We start from the raw sequence: 20,710 nt of genomic DNA on the forward strand, positions 1-20,710 counted from the left end.
GTCTCAATATCTATACTCATAACTTAACCTACTTACCACCCTTATCTCCAGCAGCAGCAGCAGCAGCAGCAGCCTTCTTAATCTTCTTCTTATCATCAACCTGCTCAACTTTCACATCCTCCAACCCTTGCTCCTTCAACAACCCTTCAATATACAGCTTAGCCTCATCACTCACATCACCCTGGACCAAAATCTCATCCATCTTTTCGGCATTCTTTGTAACACTAGCCCCCGTGGCGAATTTGGATGCAAATGTCTTTGCCAACTTCTTGGAATCAATGTTAAACACCTCCAAGCCAGATATACTGATGATATGTTTACGCTTATTTCTCTCAATACGCTTGATTGTGATTTTCGAGCTTAGCTTTTTAGCGAGTTCTTTTTGTTGTTTCACTTCTTCACGATGTTGCTTCTTGGCTAAATCCTGTTGGATCTTGTTGTTTTGATCGATTGAAAGGGATGATGTGGCAGCAGCTAATGTGGACACTGGTTGATCAGATCCAGCACCAGCAGCATCGGATGCAGTGGCGGAGGAGGAGGAGTCTGCTCCTGGGTAGAGCTTGGCGTACATTTCTGGATGGTTTGATTGAAGCCATTGTTGGCATTTGATTAATGAGATGCCGAATTCACAGAATTCCGGTGGGTATGAGCATACTCCACAGTATATTATTCTCTTTGGTTCTATTTCTGACATTTGTGAAGGAATGGGAATGGGGGAGTAGTTTGCTTGTTCACATCATCGATTATGAAATTTTTCATCACTTTTTTTTTTTTTTCACCGACTCGCAAAACAGGACCCACCCACCACAGATCTACAAAATCTAGCAATCTCTAAAACTTTCTCAATTATTCTCCTACATACTTGAATTACAAACCTCGAAACTCCTCACTGGCCTATTATCTTCCAACTCCACACATTTCCATAAACTCTTGGTCAACAAAATCTTATCGTCAATAAGTTCATAAATCTTGCTCAAATAAAACCAAACTTCAGCATTATTCGCACCAACAGGCCAACTCAATGAAAACGCTTCCAACATATTCTTCAATCTTATAATTGCCGCATCCATATCCCTAGTGGAAATAAATAAGCTCTTTTCTGAAGCATCATCAATGAGGAACAACTTCGCCAACCCCAAAATGGCATATCCAAATTCAATCTTGTTATACTTGTCAGTACGTATCAAGATTTCCAATGATCTTTCATATTCTTGCAATGATAAGAATTTCTTGATTTTGGAGCTTAATTGACCTGTAGCTATGAATGTCTTGATATTTGGTTCGTAAATAGACTCAGCTTCATTTATACATTGTTCACATTCATCATGTAAATCATTCTTCATAAACACCCGTGCTGTCCAAAGCCACAACTCTTGAAGTAATTTACGTTCAAGGACATTATCCTGAGGTGTCTTGTGGACTGGAGAAGAACGCTGTACGGGAGCAGGAGCGGCAATTGGAGGTTTATTGTTAACGAGACCAGTACGTGATGGCGATGGAGATAATGTTCTTTCCGGTACCGCATTCTTCAGGTCATTACCATTTTTGAAAAATTCTGGCTTCTTTATACGAGATCCAGGCGCACTGCCACCCGACTTTAATGATGATAGGGAGACGACGGAATCTTTTCTATTGACCATGTCAGATTTTGAGTGTTGCTTAGGAAGTGTCATGGAAAGTTTTGAAAGTCGTTTCAATCGGTCAACTGTGTGGGTCCTCTTTACATTAGATGATCCATTTGCTTCATTTACAAGTGAAACGTTTTTAGTGGCGGCAACTGGATTTGTCTTTGTCAGTGTGTGGGTAACCGCATATGCAGCACTCGTTGGAGATCTAGCTCTTGCTGGTCCTGGAGTGTTTGACCCTACATTTTGAAGTTCAACTGGATCAATAAAACTTGGTCGATGTGACCATTTTTCATGAGCGCCAAAATTTCTTGCAGATGCCAATCCCGATGAACCAGTTGAATTAAATGATACTTCGAAAAGTTCATGATACAAAACAAACACTTCCGAGATATAGTTCATCATATACTGTGAACCATGAATAGATTCCAATACTGCCAATTGAGTCAATTTCAATTGCATAATCTCATATTTGGCATCAGTGGGCAATCTGATATCTCTTTCCTTGTGTTTCAAAATGTACAATCCAGAAATGTTTAATGCTTTGTTGATGAATTTTTCTGGCTCTCTGATTTCCAACCTCGGTGGCGTATAGCTATCCACTTGTTGATCAATCCCATTCATTTTCCCATTAACTTTACTAACATCGTTTAGCAAATTGTCCGGAAGTATATTGTCGTAGAAGCTTGCTGGTTTATTCGCATCATCGTCATTGTTGTTGAATGATGTGATTATTAATACCAAAAGATTCCAAGTTTTGAATGACTCTGGATACCGTTTCAAAATGAATTTGCACAACTTCAATGACAGTTTTAATTGACCAGTATTTGCCAATGCCAATGCATAATGAAACAAATAAACGACATTGCCAGTCGAATTGACAATCAATGAGTTTTTGTAATTCTTCAACACCTGTGATACATGATCATCAAGGATATTTTGATTAGTTGATTCACATAATGAAAAAAAGTAATGATAATAGCCAATCGAATGCCATGCTTTGGAAATCAATTCGACAAATTGCGAATGATCCGATTGCAATATGTTTAAATTGTATTTCCGATACAAAAATGAAAGTGGATTTCGATCGCCAGCATAATTTTCATCGTCATATGTCAAATCAATTAAATCAGCCAATTTTGACATGTAATTTTGCAACTGTCCAACATATCTACGCAAGTGTTGCAACACAATTGGTTCATCAGTGACTTTAAATTTGGGGTGATGTTTGAATGATTTTAATGGATTGAAATGAATGATGCAAGTACTGTATGTGTCAATGATGGCCAAGATATCCTCAACATGACCATCTTTCAATTCCTGATCTTTCTCCAAATAGTCAATGTAAGTATTGAAAGCTGCCAATGCTTCATCAAATTCATTCAAATCAATCAAGGTGTAAATGAAATTGGAAATCACAACTCTACTCTGATATGTCTTTTTCATAGCATCAATTAGGAACTGTTTTGACAAGTCAGGTTTGAAAATAGCCAAGTTGAACGGTACATAACTCAATGACTCGTACAAGTTGTTGGTGAAATCATTAATTTGGGTATTTTCATCACTAGCATCAGGGAATTGAATTCTCAGATGAATACATTCGTTAATATCAACCACCAAAAACTCAGTATACTCTTGTTTAAACGTTTTATTGACAAGTCTTGAACTTTCAGGACGTAAAAGAAAATTAGCAAAAGCAATAATTGCCAATTTGTTTTTGTAAAATGGCAATTTAGTCAATTGGTTGATAAATGATAGCTGCACTGTACGGTTCTTGGTTAATGCAACAGCAAGATTACCAAGCAACAAATCAAGCCACTGGTTTGCAGCCACATGTGATTTTGCAAATGGCTTGTTGAAGTAGTTTAGGTAATCAGTCCATATAGATAACCCATTCTGGTTACTTAATCCGAGCAAGACATAGTATCTTACTGTCAAGTATTGAATAAATTCATACACAGCAATGGATACATTGAGGTTTTTACTCACTTGAAAAGAAACCTTGATTGATGTGAGTAACTTGTTCATTTCATGCAAGTTTCCATCAAGATAAAACAAATGTGCCATTAATACTGTATAATATAAATTGGTTTCATAATTTCTTGATGTTTTGGGGAAATTGGAGCTAACTGAAGATGTATATCTGATCAATTGTGATAATTTGTCCTTTGGTGAGTGTGAGGGGTTTCCATTGGTCAAAACATTTTGTACTGATAGCAATTCTTGTCCGTGTAACTCATTCTGTATTAGTAATTTCAACTGGTAGTCAATAAATACCAATTGTTGAAGAAAATCTTGACTCTCTTGGAATTGCAATACATTTTTGGGATAACAACCAAAGTTGAGCGTCTTGATATACTTTTCATTCTCTGAGGTTTCAATAAGCATGATTGGATAGTAAGGAGTGTGATATCATATAATATAGAATCTGTTTGATTGAAAAGTAGTGATGTATAACCTTTAAACTGGACGACAAAAAAAAAAAAATAAATTAAAAATTAAAAATACAGCAAAAGGACTGAGGGACTTGTATTAAGCAAGGATGTGATAGCCAGTTGGTTGAGTTGATGTGTGGTTATATGTGGTGTAAGATGGATTGAGTAAGGATGAAAATGTTTTGCAGCACGATCTCTGGGTAATAATGTATACCAGATAGCCGTGTGGGTGAGAACGTGCGTGTGTATATGGTATACTGTATAATATATGGACTGCACCCTACTTGTGAAAACACTCAGACTTCAATACTATATTGTCTAATACCAGTGGAATGAAAGTAAGGACTCCTTATGATGATGGTATTCTTCTTCTTCTTTTTGGTCTTGGTTGTCTCTTATATTTTTTTTTCAATTTTTATTTATTTATTATTGTTGTTGTTGTTTGTTAGTCCTATATGTCTTTTGTGGGTGTGTGGGTGGGTTTGTTTTTGGGTAGCGTTGTTGCATGTGAAAGGAAATTGGATTACCCAATTGGGTAAAACACTTTCTGAAGCCACTTAACTATGTAACAAAACAAACACTTTAAACTCAAAAAGTATATATAAAATCATAAAAAACGTACGAGTACTGAGTCAGATAGATAACTGTTTGTACTGTACTGTATTAAAGATATTGAAAACATGAGGGGAACTTCATGTAGTAGTCATAAATTATACATAAAAATTTCAATCCTCTCCCCGCTCTCACTGTACAACATAAAACTTAGCATACTGTATGCGCTGAAGATTAGTTATTTTACGTGATACAACAGTATGCTGTAAGGCAGATAACATGGCTACAGCATTTCTGATTCGTTACTCATTATGGGAGTGGCTGAACTTTAGCGATGAATTTTGTACAAGTTTTTGCACAAAAAAATCTTAACCATTAAATGGGTCCAATTTAGATATTGGAAGAACATTAATGCTTTTACAATCAATCCCTTTACCCACTTTCTTATGACTCCCCACATTCTTTCACTTCAACTCTCTCTCGCTACGAGAGCCTGTCTCAACAATAATAAGAACCTTAAATCCGATGCACAAAAGTAGTTGCTTTATGTTTAAGTAATAATACCTTAAATCCGTATATCTCCGACACAATAAAAATAACCCTATATAATACACACAGCTCCTTCCAATCAACATCTTTCAAAAACTTTATATAAACCAGGCAAATCTGCAATTTGTATCACATCCCTAGCCAAATTCTTTGTCGCCAAAAATTGTTTCTTTAATTCAGGAAATAAGACATTCTCCAACTCATGTGTCAATGCTTCACGCTGATCTCCGCTGGTGCTATCAACATCCCCTTCATCCACATCCTCCAATGCTTCCTCCTCTTCGATCGGCTCTGGGACATATAGCAACGCAATTTGTCTCAATATTCCATGTAAACACTGCTTTTCATTTTCATAATTGATCTTGGTACCTAATCGGTAAATAAAATATGAAAGTTTTCTAAAATCAGGTTGAATATTTTGCATCAACATGGGTATTGTGATTAAATTGCCCTCATTATCAATCTTGATTTGAAAATACTCATCGTACATTTCTCTCATCTTCACAATATTTTCAATCACTTCCCCCATTGGTACTAACTTGTCGCTTTCTTGACTATAAGCCAGCTTAAGCTCATACAATGGTCGCAATATAGTACTTAAAGCAATTGGTTCATCAAATTGTATTTCACCATAGTTGCAAAATTCATGTAATGCAACTTGATAATAAAACTCTAACAAAACAGCAGCATAGTCACACAAATATAATTTAACATCGTACTGGAAACAACATAGTCTCTTCTCTGCATCAATTATCCCAACAAACACTGCTTGACTAAATACATTCGTCAATGACTTGTCAACAAACTCAGATAACTCGTTCTTCAACTTACTAATAGACTCAAGATTCACCTCCACCTGAGTTCTAATCGGATTGATACTAGTGGTGGATACTTCTTGTGATGGCTCATCAATAACGGTAACCTCATTATCCCCTAAAGTCTCATTAACTTCTAGTTGCTGCCGCTGATTCTCTCCAATCAATTCATCATCAATGCTATTCAAAATTTGACTAGTGGGATACTCAGCTTGCAAAAACGGATTAATCTTAGACTGACTAGCATCAATACGCACCAACTTATTCTCCTGTCTATACTTTTTCAACGGCTGGCTTCTGAATGATTCGTCTGCTTCACCCCCATCAAGTCTCTCTTCATCTAACGCCAATCCTCGTTTGGAAACAATACTCTGAGTCTGAAATTTCCTCGAAGTATCAAAATTCGCCAACGTACTATGCACTTTACCCACAATAACATCAATTATCTCCTCTTCATTCAAAAATCGTACTTCACGTTTAGTTGGATGGACATTGACATCCAAATTGTCAGGTTTGATTTCTAAACTAACGTAGAAAAATGGATAATTACCCTTTGGTAAGAAAAATTGGAAAACTGAATTTATCGCACGTTTTAGTGGATCGCATGAAACTAGTCGATGGTTGATGAATATTATGGGTTGAATTTTCTTTTTATTGTTGTAGTTGGCATTAGTTATAGCACCAGTCACTTTGAGTAAGCCTAGCTCATGCACCTTTTCGACAGGTTCTTCTTCAGTGCTATCTCCTATAGTGATATCCAATAGCTCATTAGCAACAGCAGAGCCATACACCGTACGTATCCTCTCCTTCAATGCCATATTTGCTCTTGTGTTTAACTGATGTAAAGGATCACCATATTTCTTGCAACTGAATCCAACATGTTCTGTATGGATGGCGTACCTTCCCACAACATCCAAAATCTTGGCAAATTCATCGCTCTTGGATTTTAATCCTTTAAATCGAGATGGCAAATTATAAAATAAATCTTCAACTGTTATCTGCGTCCCATCTCGACCTGCTATTGGCTTGGGATCAACTGCTTTATCTCCAGATGCTTTAAAGGTTGACGTGCAGAGTTTCCCATCCAAATAGAAAGCCTTGTATGCCAATTTCGACTCTCGTGTCTTTGTCGTTACTGATAATCGTGATATATGCGATATACTACTCAAAGCCTCCCCTCTGAATCCATATGTTGCAATCAGTTCCAAATCCTCAAATTTGGTAAGTTTTGACGTGGCGAATCTTTCACATAGAAGTGGCAAGTCCTCCTTGGCTATGCCTTCCCCATTATCGGTGATTTGTAACAACTTGAGTCCTCCTTCTTTAACAACAATTTCAATGTTGGTTGCTTTGACATCGATGGAGTTTTCCAACATTTCTTTTAGGGCGTTGGCTGGTTGGATTATGATTTCGCCTGCTGCTATTTTGCTGATTACTGATTCATCTAGCTTCTTGATCTTCCCTTGCTGAGACATCTGTCTGGCTCTGGAACGGTGAGTGGTCTTCAGTTGGTTTTCAGCAGGTGTGGTTATGTGTGATTGCATTTTTTTCCTGCGACACAACACCGGGGAAGCACGCGCATCAGTCGCGTCGTAAAATTAGGAAAAAATCTTTTTCTTAATCAACAAAACCATATCAGATTCAAGCTGATCCTAAAGCGACCGTTCACTTCTTAATACATATATACAATAGCAAGTTTTTTTTACCATGTCTAGCGTCCAAACAGAGACCTCGCAGGTGCGAAAGCCAAAACTCACAAAACAAGAGCATCTCAATGCATACAATAGCTTGCGTCAACGCATGAAGAACCAACTTAAATTAGCAGCCAAAGGTGAAGGTTCTGATGTTTTGAGACAGAATATAGATGAATTGAAAAGACTATATCATGCATTGGAAACGGAAAAAGTACGGGATACCAAAGTTCATCTTGAAGATTCAGAAGTATTCAAAGAAGCATCTGAATTTGCGGCTTTAAATGCTCGTAATTTACGTTTTGGTGATGGTGGGTTCTCCTTAGATGAAAGGGACGTTTTGAAAAGGTTGAGGAAATATGCAGCTACTGATAGCTCTATATTGACTGATATTATTAAAGAAGATGAACAAGGTGGTGGTGAATATGGAGAAGAAGATGACGATGACGAAGACCTGTATCCAATTATGGATGAATATACATTTAATAAAGTCAACTGGCTAAAATTGGGAGTATTGTATCACCAACTCAGTAAAAAGCCAATCCTGGTGGATTTTCTCAATGGGCCATTAGCTAACGAGAAAAGAAGAGCAACCAATAGAACAAGGAATGTTGATGATACCAGGAGCGGTCGTTCGACGACTGCTAGACACATGGAAGCTAGTGATCTAGCTCAAGATGAAGAAAAAAATACAGCTTACATGGTGAGACTTGTTTATGACAAGTATCTCAAAAAGGAAAGTGATGAAGAAGTCAACTTTTTCAAATTCTTTATCAATCCTCATTCGTTTGCTCAGTCGGTGGAAAATCTATTTTATACAAGCTTCTTGATAAAAGATGGTCGATTGAAATTGTATACAGGAAAACTGGGTGCTCCTTGTATAACTCGAGTGACTCAAGAGGAGCTTGGGCAAATTAAATTAGATAGTTCGAAAGTGCTATCGTCACATCATGTGGCTACTTTTAATTATGATGTTTGGCAGTATTTCATTCAGGAATTGAATTTGAAGGATGCGTTTTTAGGTCATAGGGATGAATTAGAGGATCAAATCCCGGCAGAGGATCTTTTTGAAGATTTTGGCGATGAAGAATTGAGGGTACGCGATGATGAAGAAGAAGCTGATACTAGTAACACCAGCACGACATCAACTTTTGAAGAACAAATTTAGCTCTAATATATACACGGATGTTATCTAATATTTACAAACTCTATTAATCTCATCGTCATTTACTTTGACCCAAGAATCCACCGTTGTTAATTCATTCAATGGCCATTTTCTCAAGGGAGTGAAACTCAAATCGGTTTTTAATTTCAACTTTTCAAATATTTCCATTCCTGCTAACCCAATCATGATTGCGTTGTCAGTACATAGTGATAAATCAGGGAAATGAAACTTGAAAGGCAGCTGTCCAATTTCATCAAATTTCAAATCTTTAAACAATTTCTCACGAAGTCGTTTATTTGCAGCTACGCCTCCTGAACATACGAAATCACAAACTCCAATAAATTTGCCATCTGCTTGTCTTCGTAATCCATGTTTTTTCATCGATAAGTTTATCCGATCGATAATGTGATCGAAAATATACTCTTGGGTCTTGTATGCAATCATTCTTTTAGTCTTGTCATCAAACGTATCTGAATTGGAGTCTGAAACGTAAAACTTCTTCTTGTACTCTTGGATATTGCTAAGGAACTGAGCAAATGCAAATTGAATATCGTCTTGGTTAAACTTTCCATTCTTTGGTGTTTGGTAAGGTAATGTCAATCGAAACTTGTACTTGTTGCCTATCCTCGTACCCACATTCATATCTTCAAACTCATCCTTTTCATGCTGAGGAATATTATCGATAAAAGTCTCCAACTCTCTACCCAACATGTTACCATACATCCCCAACTCTCGAGCACATTTATCCAATGAATCACCAACGGCAATATCACTAACATTTATAATTATTTCGTGCTCGGATATTGATTTCAGCAACACTAGTAGCGTATGGCCACCACTACATAGTAAACTCAAGAATGGAAACTGTGGTGGTGGCGTTTGATTTGGTTGCAGTTGCTGCGGGAGAAACGATGTCAATAAATGGCCCAACATGTGATGCACACCAACCAAAGGCACATCCCATGCAACACTCAACCCTTTAGCAAATTCTGTTGAACTGCTCAACGACCCTGCCATCCCGGGACCTCGTGTGACACAAATTAGATCGGGCGGAGAAGTAGCTGAAATACCATGTTTCTTGCAAAATTCACGACACATGTTGGCAATAGTAGCCATGTGATAAGTATACGCTGCTGTGGGCATTATACCACCAACATCAGCTGAATGGAGTGTTCTTTTGGCATGATCTATTATCGTTGGTGTTTGATTTGGTTTGGTGCGTTCAAGAAGCGCAATACATGAGTCGTCGCATGATGATTCTATAGCGAGAGCACGATATGAACGGAAATGAATAGTGTTCGCTAGTCGTCTCGCTAGGCTCGTGTAGGAGGATCTTATCATAGCATGACTTTGTTTATGTGAAGCTAAAGAGTTTAAGCGAAAAAATTCCTACCCAGGAAAATTGATGCGATGGGGAACCCTACACAGTTGCAAAACCAAAATGAGGAACCCAATCAAAAGTGCTGTAGAAATTGCCCTTACCGGAAGAAGTAAAACAAACCCCTATTATTTGTAGATTTCAACTCGACACTACAGATCAATCTTTATTTACCTCATAACTACACCCATACAACCTATCCAATCGTGAGTGAGATCTTCAACTCTCATTGGAGAGCCAAACAAGAAAAGAAAAAAATTTCTCTTTTTTTCACCTTTGATTCCAAAAAAAAAAGTAAACACCGGTGCAATACTTTTGCAATATCCAATTTGAAATTGAAAATCATACGGTCTACTATATTGGAAGGAGCTTACTTATTGAATCAAGTATCATCTATCAAGGCTTTGAAATATAATCAAAGTAAAAGCTTCACCAGACGAAATTCCACATATTTCATTCCTTTTCTGCATTGCATCGTCATATTTACATGTTCAAGTGTCGTTCTCTGTAACATTATAGCTTCCACAACTCACTGCATGATATGTCACAATTATTTACATCTTCGACAATACCGCTAAGTTTCGAGCCACACGATGGACATGGCGCATATACACATCGTAAACTGCCGCCGCCCACAGGCAACAATCCACTTGAAGAGGTAGAGGGAGCACCACTTTGGCAGTATATGCTTGCTGGTGGACTAGGAGGGGTGGTTGGTGACAGTGCCATGCATTCCTTGGATACTGTCAAAACACGTCAACAAGGGTTTCCGTACAACAAGAAATACAAGAATATGATACCTGCTTATAGAACGATACTAAGAGAAGAAGGATTTTTCCGAGGTCTATATGGTGGATATACTCCCGCAGTATTAGGGTCATTCCCTTCAACAGCTGCATTTTTTGGAACTTATGAATTTACAAAACGCAAATTGATTGATGATTTTGGTTTCAATGAAACGATATCTTACTTTACTGCAGGAGTTTTGGGTGATTTGGCCTCCAGTATATTTTATGTTCCATCGGAGGTTTTGAAAACCAGATTGCAACTACAAGGTAAATACAATAATCCCTACACACGTGAGTGCGGGTACAATTATCGCGGTCTATGGGATGCTGTACGTAGCATACATCACAAGGAAGGTTTAAGAACATTCTTCTTTGGTTATAAGGAGACGCTTTTTAGAGACTTACCATTCAGTGCATTACAATTGACATTCTATGAACGATTTCGTCAACTTGCAATATATTACAACCACGGATCCACGGACTTGCCAGTTTCAGTTGAATTGTTTACAGGCGCAGCAGCAGGAGGGCTCGCGGGAGTACTTACCACCCCTTTGGATGTGATAAAGACTCGTATCCAAACAGCCACCAATCTTTCGGATTTTAACGATTCAATTTCTCGAACTGGTTCCAGCAACCCAATAGTGAAACTTTTCAACAGGAACGCAACATTGAGAGCATTGGTATCAATTTACAGACATGAAGGTATTTTTGGTGCATTTAGTGGAGTGGGTCCCAGATTCATATGGACAGGTATTCAAAGTTCAATCATGTTGTTATTGTATCAAGTCTCACTAAAACAATTGGACACGATATTTGGGGATGGCAAGAGGAGCTTTGAAGCTTGAGAGTGTATATAGAGCAGTAATAGAGTAAACTTAGGAGAAAAGTTGTAGGTGGGTAAGTTATATCGCGTCGGGTAATTTACCATAAATCATATGCAGTTTTCGCTGTTTGTACCACGGCCAAAAAAAAAAAAATAGGCTTCGCAAAATGGCAGCGAACCCCACTAAAGCCATTATAAAATGAAAAAAAATTTAGTCAATACACTTACCATTTCATCTTTCTTCCTTACAAAATGCCAAATACTTTATCCAATTCCTACCTTCAATCATCAGTTTGGAAGCCTGACTTATTCAAGGGCAAAGTCGTGTTTGTGACCGGTGGTGCCGGTACAATTTGCAGGGTTCAAACTGAAGCTCTTGTGTTACTAGGTGCAGATGCGGCTATCTTGGGTAGAAATGTGCAAAAGACTGAAGATGCAGCAAAGGAGATTGCTCAGTTAAGACCTGGTGCTAAAGTCCTTGGATTGGGTAATATTGATGTGCGTAAAATCGAAAGTCTTAAGGGAGCTGTTGACCAAACCGTGAAGGAATTGGGACGTATCGATTTCGTCATTGCTGGTGCTGCTGGTAATTTCATCTCCGACTTCAACCATTTGTCAGCAAATGCTTTCAAAGCTGTTGTGGATATTGATCTTTTGGGTTCCTACAATACCGTTAAAACCACATTTGAACAATTGAGGAAGAATAAGGGTTCGGTTATTTTTGTCAGTGCTACTTTACATTATACTGGACTTCCTTTCCAGGCCCACGTTAGTGCCGCCAAAGCAGGTGTTGACGCTTTGATGAATGCCTTGGCTGTTGAGTTGGGACCCCTTGGTATACGTCTCAATTGTATTGCTCCTGGTTTGATTGGTAACACAGAAGGTGGTGCAAGACTCACTCCACCTACTGAGACCCCTGTGGAAAACAGAATACCTCTTCAAAGAGCTGGTACAACTACTGATGTGGCTGATTCTACAGTGTACTTGTTCTCAGACGCCGCATCTTACGTTACCGGAACTATTTCAGTCGTTGATGGTGGAATGTGGCAAGTGGGTGGTTACTTGGGAGAATTGTATCCAAAAGTTGTCCAGATGCAAAATGAAGACCCTCAAGGAAAGTTGTAGCTAACTCACATAAGTAAATTTTTGTATTCAAATAAATCGCGAACATTTCGTCATAAGATTTTCTTCACTCGTTCTTTTTCTCTCTCACACGGATCAAACAGAATCAAAGCCATGAGTGATAACGTTGAAAGACAGAAGTCGACAAGATGGGTCACTGAAGTACCTGACTATGGAGATTGGGGAGATGAAGATTACGACGATTATAGCGACGAAAATGTTCACGAGAGTAAGACAGAAACGTCTACACTACCGGGTCAAGAAGTAAAAAAAGAGCATGACGTTGTTGGTGAGCCTAAAGAGGATGAGAAGAAAGACATACCTCAGGACCACAAAAGTGATGTCTCTACAAAAGAAGCACATTCAGAAACTAAAAGTCCTTTAGTTTTATCAATTGATAGACACCAAGATAAAATGGACACTGATAGTAGTGACGAAGAAGAAGAAGAAGGGGGAGCTGGTGACGATTCCTACGGGGGAGCTGGAAACTCCTATGATCAACAGGAGGGGGAAATCAAGGGAGTGAATGAACAAGTTCCTTCGTCAAGCACATACGAGGAAGTTGTGCCCGGTGCATTCAAAGACGATGACAAGATTCACAATGCACTGGTTGCTGCTTCCACTACGCTGCCTGATACAAGGCAGGATCATAAACATAGGCTACAAGAAGTATATGGCAGACTTGATAATATTGACTTCGTTATACCCCCCACACCTACACTTAGTGAGTTCTCTGGCCATTCCAATTTTCCAGAAACATTTTCAGAAGCAAGTTTTCAATCGGAATCTTCTATTCAAAGGGAGCCCCTCAACTTATCAGTGAAGGAGGCAAACACAGATCACTCAGAAGAGCCAGCTTTAGAGGAGTCCCTTGATCAAGACCGGGAAGAGGAGCAACTACCGGATGCGGAAAAATTAGTTCTCTCTATAGACAAGAGGACTGACAACAATATTGACGATGATGACAGTACCGATGATGATTGGGGTTACCAAGGTAATGATACGTCTGACGAAGAAGAAGAAGATGATGATGTGCATTTGAAACCCGAAGCTGAGCAAGATATTGATTCGTATATAAATGAATTGAGTGGACATGCATCAATGAAAGATGATAATGATTCAGTGACGGCACCAAAGTTGGATACAACCAACCTTGAGCCCCCAAACTCTGATCTTGAAGCGCACGATGAAATCGAAAGTCCAATTGCGCCATTGTCCATTGCACAACAGCACAATACATACATGAATGAGATGGCAAGTCGGAGACTGTCAGTGCGGAAAGCACCTGCTAGAAATGAGTCTGGTGACTACTCCAATATTTTCAATGGATCCGACGAAGAAGAAGAATCCAGCATTGAGCCACAGCACAGCCGAAAGGAGAGTGTTGAGATTATGCCACCAAGTATGGATGTGCGTTCCATACTTTCTAGTGGCTCTTTATCGACTGGAAAACTATCATTAGAGTCTAAAACCTTTCAAAAGCCAGAGACGAATGACGATGATGAGTTGAACTCTCGCAGAGTATCACAGGCTACTCTCAATTTCGGAAACTGGGTTCCAAATACAGACAACTATCGTAATAAATTCATCAATGATAATGATAATGAATCGACGATAAATTTTGATTCCGATGCTGCGTCCAAATACAACAAATTTACTAAAGTGCGCAACCCATCAGGTCTTTCAGATGTCGTTTCTAATGCTAGTTCTATATCAGTTCCTGAAACTATAGACGCTGCCATGCCTAGTATTCAGGAGGATACCGACGATGAACTACAACAAGATCTGCTTAGTGATAACAGATCTACCAACAAATTGGAACCTTTAATGACCCAAGACACCCTTTTTGACTCGAAACAGAAGCCTGTGTTTGGTGAAGAGCGACTTACCCCGGATCCTTCAAAGGAGAATTTACCTCAAAAGTACTCGAGCTTGATTCCAATGCAAGACCGAAAAGCGTCAGATAGCGCAGATGACGCAGCATCGCAATCAAGGACTGTTTCATCCAACAGTAACTCCACAACTGTCGTAACATCAGCACCAACAACAGCAACGTCTTCGTCGTCCCCCTCAGAGTTCAAGCCAAAGCCGTACCCTGTTTCCAACTGGAAGGCTATAATCACAATTTCTCAACCAGTTGATCGAATTGCTGCTTTCAAAAAGGCGTTGGCAGATGAGGCTGCGTATGAAACTGGCTTACAATACTGGCTAAACTATACTTTGAAGCAAAGCCCAGACTCTGGTAGTAACATCCATATTGGCCGTATAGCTTCCCAAGCTTATCAGAATGCGGCACATAATGATTTGAGAAGGCATGCATCGTTAAGAAGTAAGGTGAATGTGATGAAGGACAAGGTTGAAGGGACTGGCTCTACAGCGTCGCACTTTGGTAGAAAGCTATTTAGTCGTAGTAGAAAGTTCATTTCAGGGGATAAATAAAGGTATGCATGGGGTAATTCTTTCGTAAATCTCGCTTTAAAAAAAAAAATAAAAGCCTGTGATATTTTTGTGTTTTGACAACATCATTTCTTCCCCGGACTGATCCAACATGATAAAGTACATAGTGGTCAACACGATATTACCACCAGTGGCTTTCATAATTAACAACACGCCTAGCTTTATATGGGCTATTATTGAATTCTTTTTCGATATTTGCTTCTTCTGGGTCAAACATTTGTATCACATTTACAATAGAAGAGATCCATTAAAAGAACATATTAAACGACTACAAAATGCATCAAACTACAATGAGTGGAAACTGACGGCATTTGAAATTGACAGACTTACTAATATGGACTTGTGGAGGCAAAACTTCATCAGCAAGCATTATGACTACGTATTGATTAATGAGAGGATTAAGTCATTAGCTGAAGCTAGAGAAAATAACGATTCCCAGAAAATCATGTCCTTACTAAGATCAGGCCTTATCAGGAACTTTGGTGGTATTGCTCAAAAGCGATTATACTTGAAGTCGTACATGGGTACAAAGTTTAAGATTGAGGAATATATAAATGAAATTCTTCATTGCTTGGAGTTTTTGAATGAGAGTTTGAGTAATTCTAATGGGAATGAATACATTATGAATAGCAAGCAGTTGAAATTGGACTTTTTTCATGATACACGTCAGAGTTTTGGCTCTACAGCTTTACTATTGCAAGGTGGGTCTTTGTTTGGATTGTGTCACTTAGGAGTTGTTAAAGCGTTGTACTTTAAACGGCTTTTACCTAGAGTAATTGGAGGAAGTGCCGTAGGGGCAGCTGTTGCATCACTTGTGTGCACCTCAACCGATGATGAATTGATTCCCATTTTAGTTAACATTGAAGAAATGATGAAGAATATAGACATTCTCAACCACGAGATTGATGAGAGGTTTGGTAATGTTATTGAAAATGTGGTGCGAAAGGGTTATAGTCAAGACATTTTACTTTTCCTCAAGTTTGTTAGAGATACAATTGGGGATTTGACATTTGAGGAGGCTTATATCAAGACCGGAAAGATTTTGAATATTGTCATACATCCTACAAACAGGTGTGTACCTTCATTACTCAACTACATTACAGCTCCAAATGTCATTATCTGGACAGCAATATACGCGTCGATTGGAACTGGTGTCTTGTCTGACGATATTGCTTTATATGTCAAAGATTACAACAATGAAATCGTCTTACAAACCCCCGACTTGGAGGTTAAGTTTTTGAAACCGCAAGAGGTGACATATCATACATCCTACTTTAGGAGCAATGTAACAACAGATATTTCGCAACAGCATTCGCCATTCACCAAATTAACAGAATTGTTTAACGTTAACCATTTCGTGATTAGCTTAGCAAAGCCTTATCTTGCACCGTTGATCAGTAACGATTTGAAACATTACCATGCATCATACGGTAAGGTAAGATACGACAAGAGAAAGAAAACATATGACGGAAGTGAGATGAGTAAGAGAGACATTGAAAAGTTTGCAAAGGATAGTGGCTTCAATTTTAAGAAAAAGTTAAAGACAATCATAGGCATGGAAATCTTGCATCGCATAATTGTCCTTAATAAATTGGGACTATTAACTGAAGTGATGAAGCGTTTATTCATAGATGAAAAGCCAACTGCTATGCAATATGCGGCATCAATCAGAGAAGTCACTATTGTTCCTGAGGTAAGGTACTTGGTGAAAGATCTTGGAAGGGTGTTTGATATTCATCGTACAAAGGAGAATATACCATACTGGATCTTGGTTGGTGAAAGGTCGGTATGGCCCCTTTTCCCACTATTATGGACAAGGTGCGCCATTGAATTTGCATTAGATGATCTATACAATTTACAAAGACGACGTAATTAGCGATAGAATATTTTAACATTTGCATCTTTGGTAATGTTGTAAACGTAACTCTTCTCTTCCACTATTAGATCATCAAACGGTATTGCTCCCTTTGATACCACAATGCTTCCAGTAATATCTTTGGCTCTTCCTGTAGACAACGGTTCCATAGTGATGTTCAAGTGGGACCTAAAGAGCAACTTTGTAATGAAATCTGTTATTTTGAATGCAGGGTTGTGCACCTCATTAGAATTATAGTCAACAAGTTGCTCGTCTTTGGAGACAACCACAAATAACTGGCTAGCTTTTTTGTTTAATTTTAGCAATGCTGTTAATAACTCATCACTGGATACGTTTGTTGAAAAGAGTAGAGTCTCCGGTGCTTCAACAAACACCACAGATCCTTGATCGATATCAACATCAAATAGTTCAAGCACATCTTTAGAAGCATTTTCTGGGTTTTCAATTCTTTCAGTAAAAAGGTTTGAAAAGCAATCAACAAATTTGAAATTTGAGTCCGGCAAGGTGACACCATTTTTGCGAATACCTTTAGAATAATGGCTCTCGTTGTGAAGAAAGCTGAATAGTACTACCTTGCCCAACTTTGCTCGTTTCTTTAAATCCTGATTCACAAAAGAAGCGGTTCCATAAATTGCATTCTCAACAAGGCAGTTGATCAACCAGCTGGGATTGGTTCCCTGTGAATGAGTAATAATGGATAGATATGATTTCTCTGATGATAGTATTGAGTCTGGAATCAATGAGTGATTCTTGAAAAATACCAAATCTTGACTTGGAACTGACATAGGAATTTTGTAGTTGAGGTTATTTTCTGGATCTAGAGTGGTTGCACTTTTTGAGTAGATTTTGGTTTTCTCATCTCAAAAATGTGTCTCCACCTTCGAAAATAACTTCGGCACCAATTACTCTACACACAAACCAATGACAATAGAAGGTTCAAATCTGGACAGGTCAGACCTACCACCTCCTTATGATGATTCCGAACGCGATGCTGAGCACAGACATGATTTTGACCCTAATATGACCAAACCAAAGAATGTTCCATATAGGCCCTCGCCTGATCAACAGCGACAAATCGATCTTTTATCAACTGGCAAGTCAAAAAGCTCAAAATCTCGTTCAAGGTTAACTACAATGAGTAGTGCAAATCAAACTGAATACTTTGACATACTACCATCTTTTGAAATGTTTCAAAGTATTCTTAAACGAGATGATCGTCAATTTCAAGAAGATTTGTCTAGATCTCCGCCACGATATGGCGATACCCTAAACACTACATCTAGTCATGGCTCTTCGTTTTCATCATCTCCAAGGCAATCAATTGACCAAACTCTTCATCACTCAGTTCCGGAGTATCGGATAGAACAGGAGTTGGAGAGACAAAGGGAGCGGGAGCATGTTATCTACAACGAAGTTGACTCAAGGCCATCACTAAGTCCCATTGCATCTTCTCCAGGCTTGCACAATCAAAATATAGCTGTCACGGAGGACACTTACGGAGCTTCACCCTTGGATAATATAGACAGATTGAACAAAGCGTCGAACTCTGCTATCGACATTCAAATATTCGTCACCAAAACTGTTCCACAACCAAATGCAAAAAGTGATTTAGAATCGCGCATGAAAGAGTATACGAGCGGTGACCATGTTAATGGTTACATCATTGTTACTAACACCTCGTCTTCACCTGTTGAATTTGGCCTTTTCACTGTCTCGCTTGAAGGCACAATTAAATCTACCGAGAGGAACGCCAATGCCTTTGATTTCAACCACAGGTACAGCCGGATCTTGATGAAGAAGTTTCTCAAAATGTACGATTTAAATGCGAGCTACGGATATGCATACATTCCAAATAGTGCCGGCATTGAGTACGAGCCATATACAGTGGATAAGATTGACGGCTGTTCAATCGCTTTGCCCGATAATAGGATCTTGCAACCAAAGACAAAGTACAAGAAATTTTTCACATTCAAGTTCCCGCATAGCTTGTTGGATAATGCTTGTGTTCATTCCGTGCTCCCGCATTTGTTACCACCTCCATCATTGGGGGTCGATAAAACATGTTTTTACAACAGAGGTGAAAGTATAGCTTTGAATAAGACATTGGGATATGGTATGTTGAATGTACGAGGGACTCCATTATTGACAAAGGACTTTGGGTTTGATGATATGAGTATTTCATACACAATCGAGGCGAAAATCATCGACAAGGTCAACTCAAAGGAGGCGGTTTCCCATCAAGATATAAGCAGTGCCAAAAATGACTATGTGATTTCTAAAAGCGCGCAGTATTTTCTTCGTTTCATTCCGGATTTGAAGGAACAAGTTGAGTACTGTAAATTGCACCACATAGGGAACTTCCCTGACATTGGTCTTGGGGGAAAATTCTTGGAACAGTTGAAACATAACACCACTTGGACTTTAATTCAACAGCTAAACAATCAAGTTGAGAAAGAAATTGATCAGATGCTAAACCATGAGGAGTTGTCGCCTCTCGAGATGAAGTTGAAAAATTTAGCAATTCATGGCGATTCAAAGATAATCCAGAATGATACGTATGTGACAACCAACCGACCTGTGGATATCTACGGAAAGAAGAAGAAAATGATTTTATCGTCATTGATAAAGTTAGGACAGCTGACTATGTCCATTGATTTTCCCGATAAAATTATACCATATGGTTCTCCTCGATTGTTGATGAAATATAATAATGGAGAAGATGATTCTCTACAACCGATTAGCAGTCACATGGAGGAGTTGTACCATCGAGAATCAGAGGATGTTATTGACACTCTTGAAGCAGACTTGTGTTTTGAAAGTGATAGCAACATTAGGCCGCCTCCTATCAAGGTAAGCACAAATATAGTGGCATGGTCTTACAATACAGAATACCCTCTTCCCTTTGAACTTGGTTATGACTTTTTTTACAAGAGCCACGAAAAGGTTCTGAATGATTCTGTGGAGACCACAGAAAGCAACTTACACCTTATCAAGAGTCAGGTGCACAATTACATTGCCTTCTTAAAGTCAAACTCCATTATTGTTAGCAAAGAGTCATTTATGTATTTGAAAGCTGTACAGAAATTGGGTATCAAAAAGGATACGATTAGGGATTACTTTCAGGCTGATGTTGAGGAGCCCGATTGGAAGATTTCACAACTAAGTAATGGAAAATTCAGATGGACAAAACGGTTAAGGATATCTTTGATTATACAAAACAAGCACAATGTGACATTACTCCCCACATTCCAAAGCTGCTTAGTAGGGAGACTATATTGTTTACAAGTCTCAGTGAAATACAAAGGAACAAATAGTGAGCAAAATGAGTTTGCTCATAATGTTGTTAGCTTAGATGTACCTGTGTTGGTAGGCTGAGTCACAAAACCCCTTTTTTGGTAGCGTTGAGAATGACTCAATCTGGTAATTGAAATTTT

At 38.6% G+C, this 20,710-nt stretch overlaps 10 protein-coding genes across 10 annotated transcripts; 5 read left to right on the forward strand and 5 right to left on the reverse strand. All coding sequences in view use genetic code 12, as the record gives it.

Moving 5' to 3' along the window:
• Positions 1-28: 28 nt before the first annotated feature.
• I9W82_003633 (uncharacterized protein) lies at positions 29-694 on the reverse strand (the record flags this gene model as incomplete). The annotated part of the gene is made up of 1 exon (XM_067692620.1): positions 29-694. The coding sequence occupies one exon, from the start codon at positions 692-694 to the stop codon at positions 29-31; it is 666 nt and encodes a 221-aa protein (XP_067548031.1).
• Positions 695-854: 160 nt separating this feature from the next.
• On the reverse strand, positions 855-4,013 carry I9W82_003634 (uncharacterized protein; the record flags this gene model as incomplete). Its single annotated transcript, XM_067692621.1, has 1 exon — positions 855-4,013. One exon carries the CDS (start codon positions 4,011-4,013, stop codon positions 855-857), a length of 3,159 nt encoding a protein of 1,052 aa, XP_067548032.1.
• Positions 4,014-5,240: 1,227 nt separating this feature from the next.
• MLH1 (mismatch repair ATPase) lies at positions 5,241-7,520 on the reverse strand (the record flags this gene model as incomplete). Its single annotated transcript, XM_067692622.1, has 1 exon — positions 5,241-7,520. One exon carries the CDS (start codon positions 7,518-7,520, stop codon positions 5,241-5,243), a length of 2,280 nt encoding a protein of 759 aa, XP_067548033.1.
• Positions 7,521-7,683: 163 nt separating this feature from the next.
• On the forward strand, positions 7,684-8,835 carry I9W82_003636 (Smc5-Smc6 complex subunit; the record flags this gene model as incomplete). The annotated part of the gene is made up of 1 exon (XM_067692623.1): positions 7,684-8,835. The coding sequence occupies one exon, from the start codon at positions 7,684-7,686 to the stop codon at positions 8,833-8,835; it is 1,152 nt and encodes a 383-aa protein (XP_067548034.1).
• A 24-nt stretch (positions 8,836-8,859) lies between these two features.
• Positions 8,860-10,440, reverse strand: I9W82_003637 (putative N(6)-L-threonylcarbamoyladenine synthase; the record flags this gene model as incomplete). Its single annotated transcript, XM_067692624.1, has 2 exons — positions 8,860-10,145; positions 10,404-10,440. The coding sequence occupies 2 exons, from the start codon at positions 10,438-10,440 to the stop codon at positions 8,860-8,862; spliced, it is 1,323 nt and encodes a 440-aa protein (XP_067548035.1).
• A 311-nt stretch (positions 10,441-10,751) lies between these two features.
• I9W82_003638 (uncharacterized protein) lies at positions 10,752-11,843 on the forward strand (the record flags this gene model as incomplete). Its single annotated transcript, XM_067692625.1, has 1 exon — positions 10,752-11,843. The coding sequence occupies one exon, from the start codon at positions 10,752-10,754 to the stop codon at positions 11,841-11,843; it is 1,092 nt and encodes a 363-aa protein (XP_067548036.1).
• Positions 11,844-12,073: 230 nt separating this feature from the next.
• On the forward strand, positions 12,074-12,946 carry SPS20 (Sps20p; the record flags this gene model as incomplete). Its single annotated transcript, XM_067692626.1, has 1 exon — positions 12,074-12,946. One exon carries the CDS (start codon positions 12,074-12,076, stop codon positions 12,944-12,946), a length of 873 nt encoding a protein of 290 aa, XP_067548037.1.
• A 111-nt stretch (positions 12,947-13,057) lies between these two features.
• I9W82_003640 (uncharacterized protein) lies at positions 13,058-17,245 on the forward strand (the record flags this gene model as incomplete). The annotated part of the gene is made up of 3 exons (XM_067692628.1): positions 13,058-15,321; positions 15,638-17,098; positions 17,242-17,245. 3 exons carry the CDS (start codon positions 13,058-13,060, stop codon positions 17,243-17,245), a joined length of 3,729 nt encoding a protein of 1,242 aa, XP_067548038.1.
• A 27-nt stretch (positions 17,246-17,272) lies between these two features.
• Positions 17,273-18,061, reverse strand: I9W82_003641 (Elongator subunit; the record flags this gene model as incomplete). Its single annotated transcript, XM_067692629.1, has 1 exon — positions 17,273-18,061. The coding sequence occupies one exon, from the start codon at positions 18,059-18,061 to the stop codon at positions 17,273-17,275; it is 789 nt and encodes a 262-aa protein (XP_067548039.1).
• A 136-nt stretch (positions 18,062-18,197) lies between these two features.
• I9W82_003642 (ubiquitin-ubiquitin ligase) lies at positions 18,198-20,651 on the forward strand (the record flags this gene model as incomplete). The annotated part of the gene is made up of 1 exon (XM_067692630.1): positions 18,198-20,651. The coding sequence occupies one exon, from the start codon at positions 18,198-18,200 to the stop codon at positions 20,649-20,651; it is 2,454 nt and encodes an 817-aa protein (XP_067548040.1).
• Positions 20,652-20,710: the final 59 nt, after the last annotated feature.

Source organism: Candida metapsilosis, assembly GCF_017655625.1.
Source record: "Candida metapsilosis strain BP57 chromosome Unknown scaffold4, whole genome shotgun sequence".
Taxonomy (NCBI): Eukaryota; Fungi; Ascomycota; class Pichiomycetes; order Serinales; family Debaryomycetaceae; genus Lodderomyces; species Lodderomyces metapsilosis.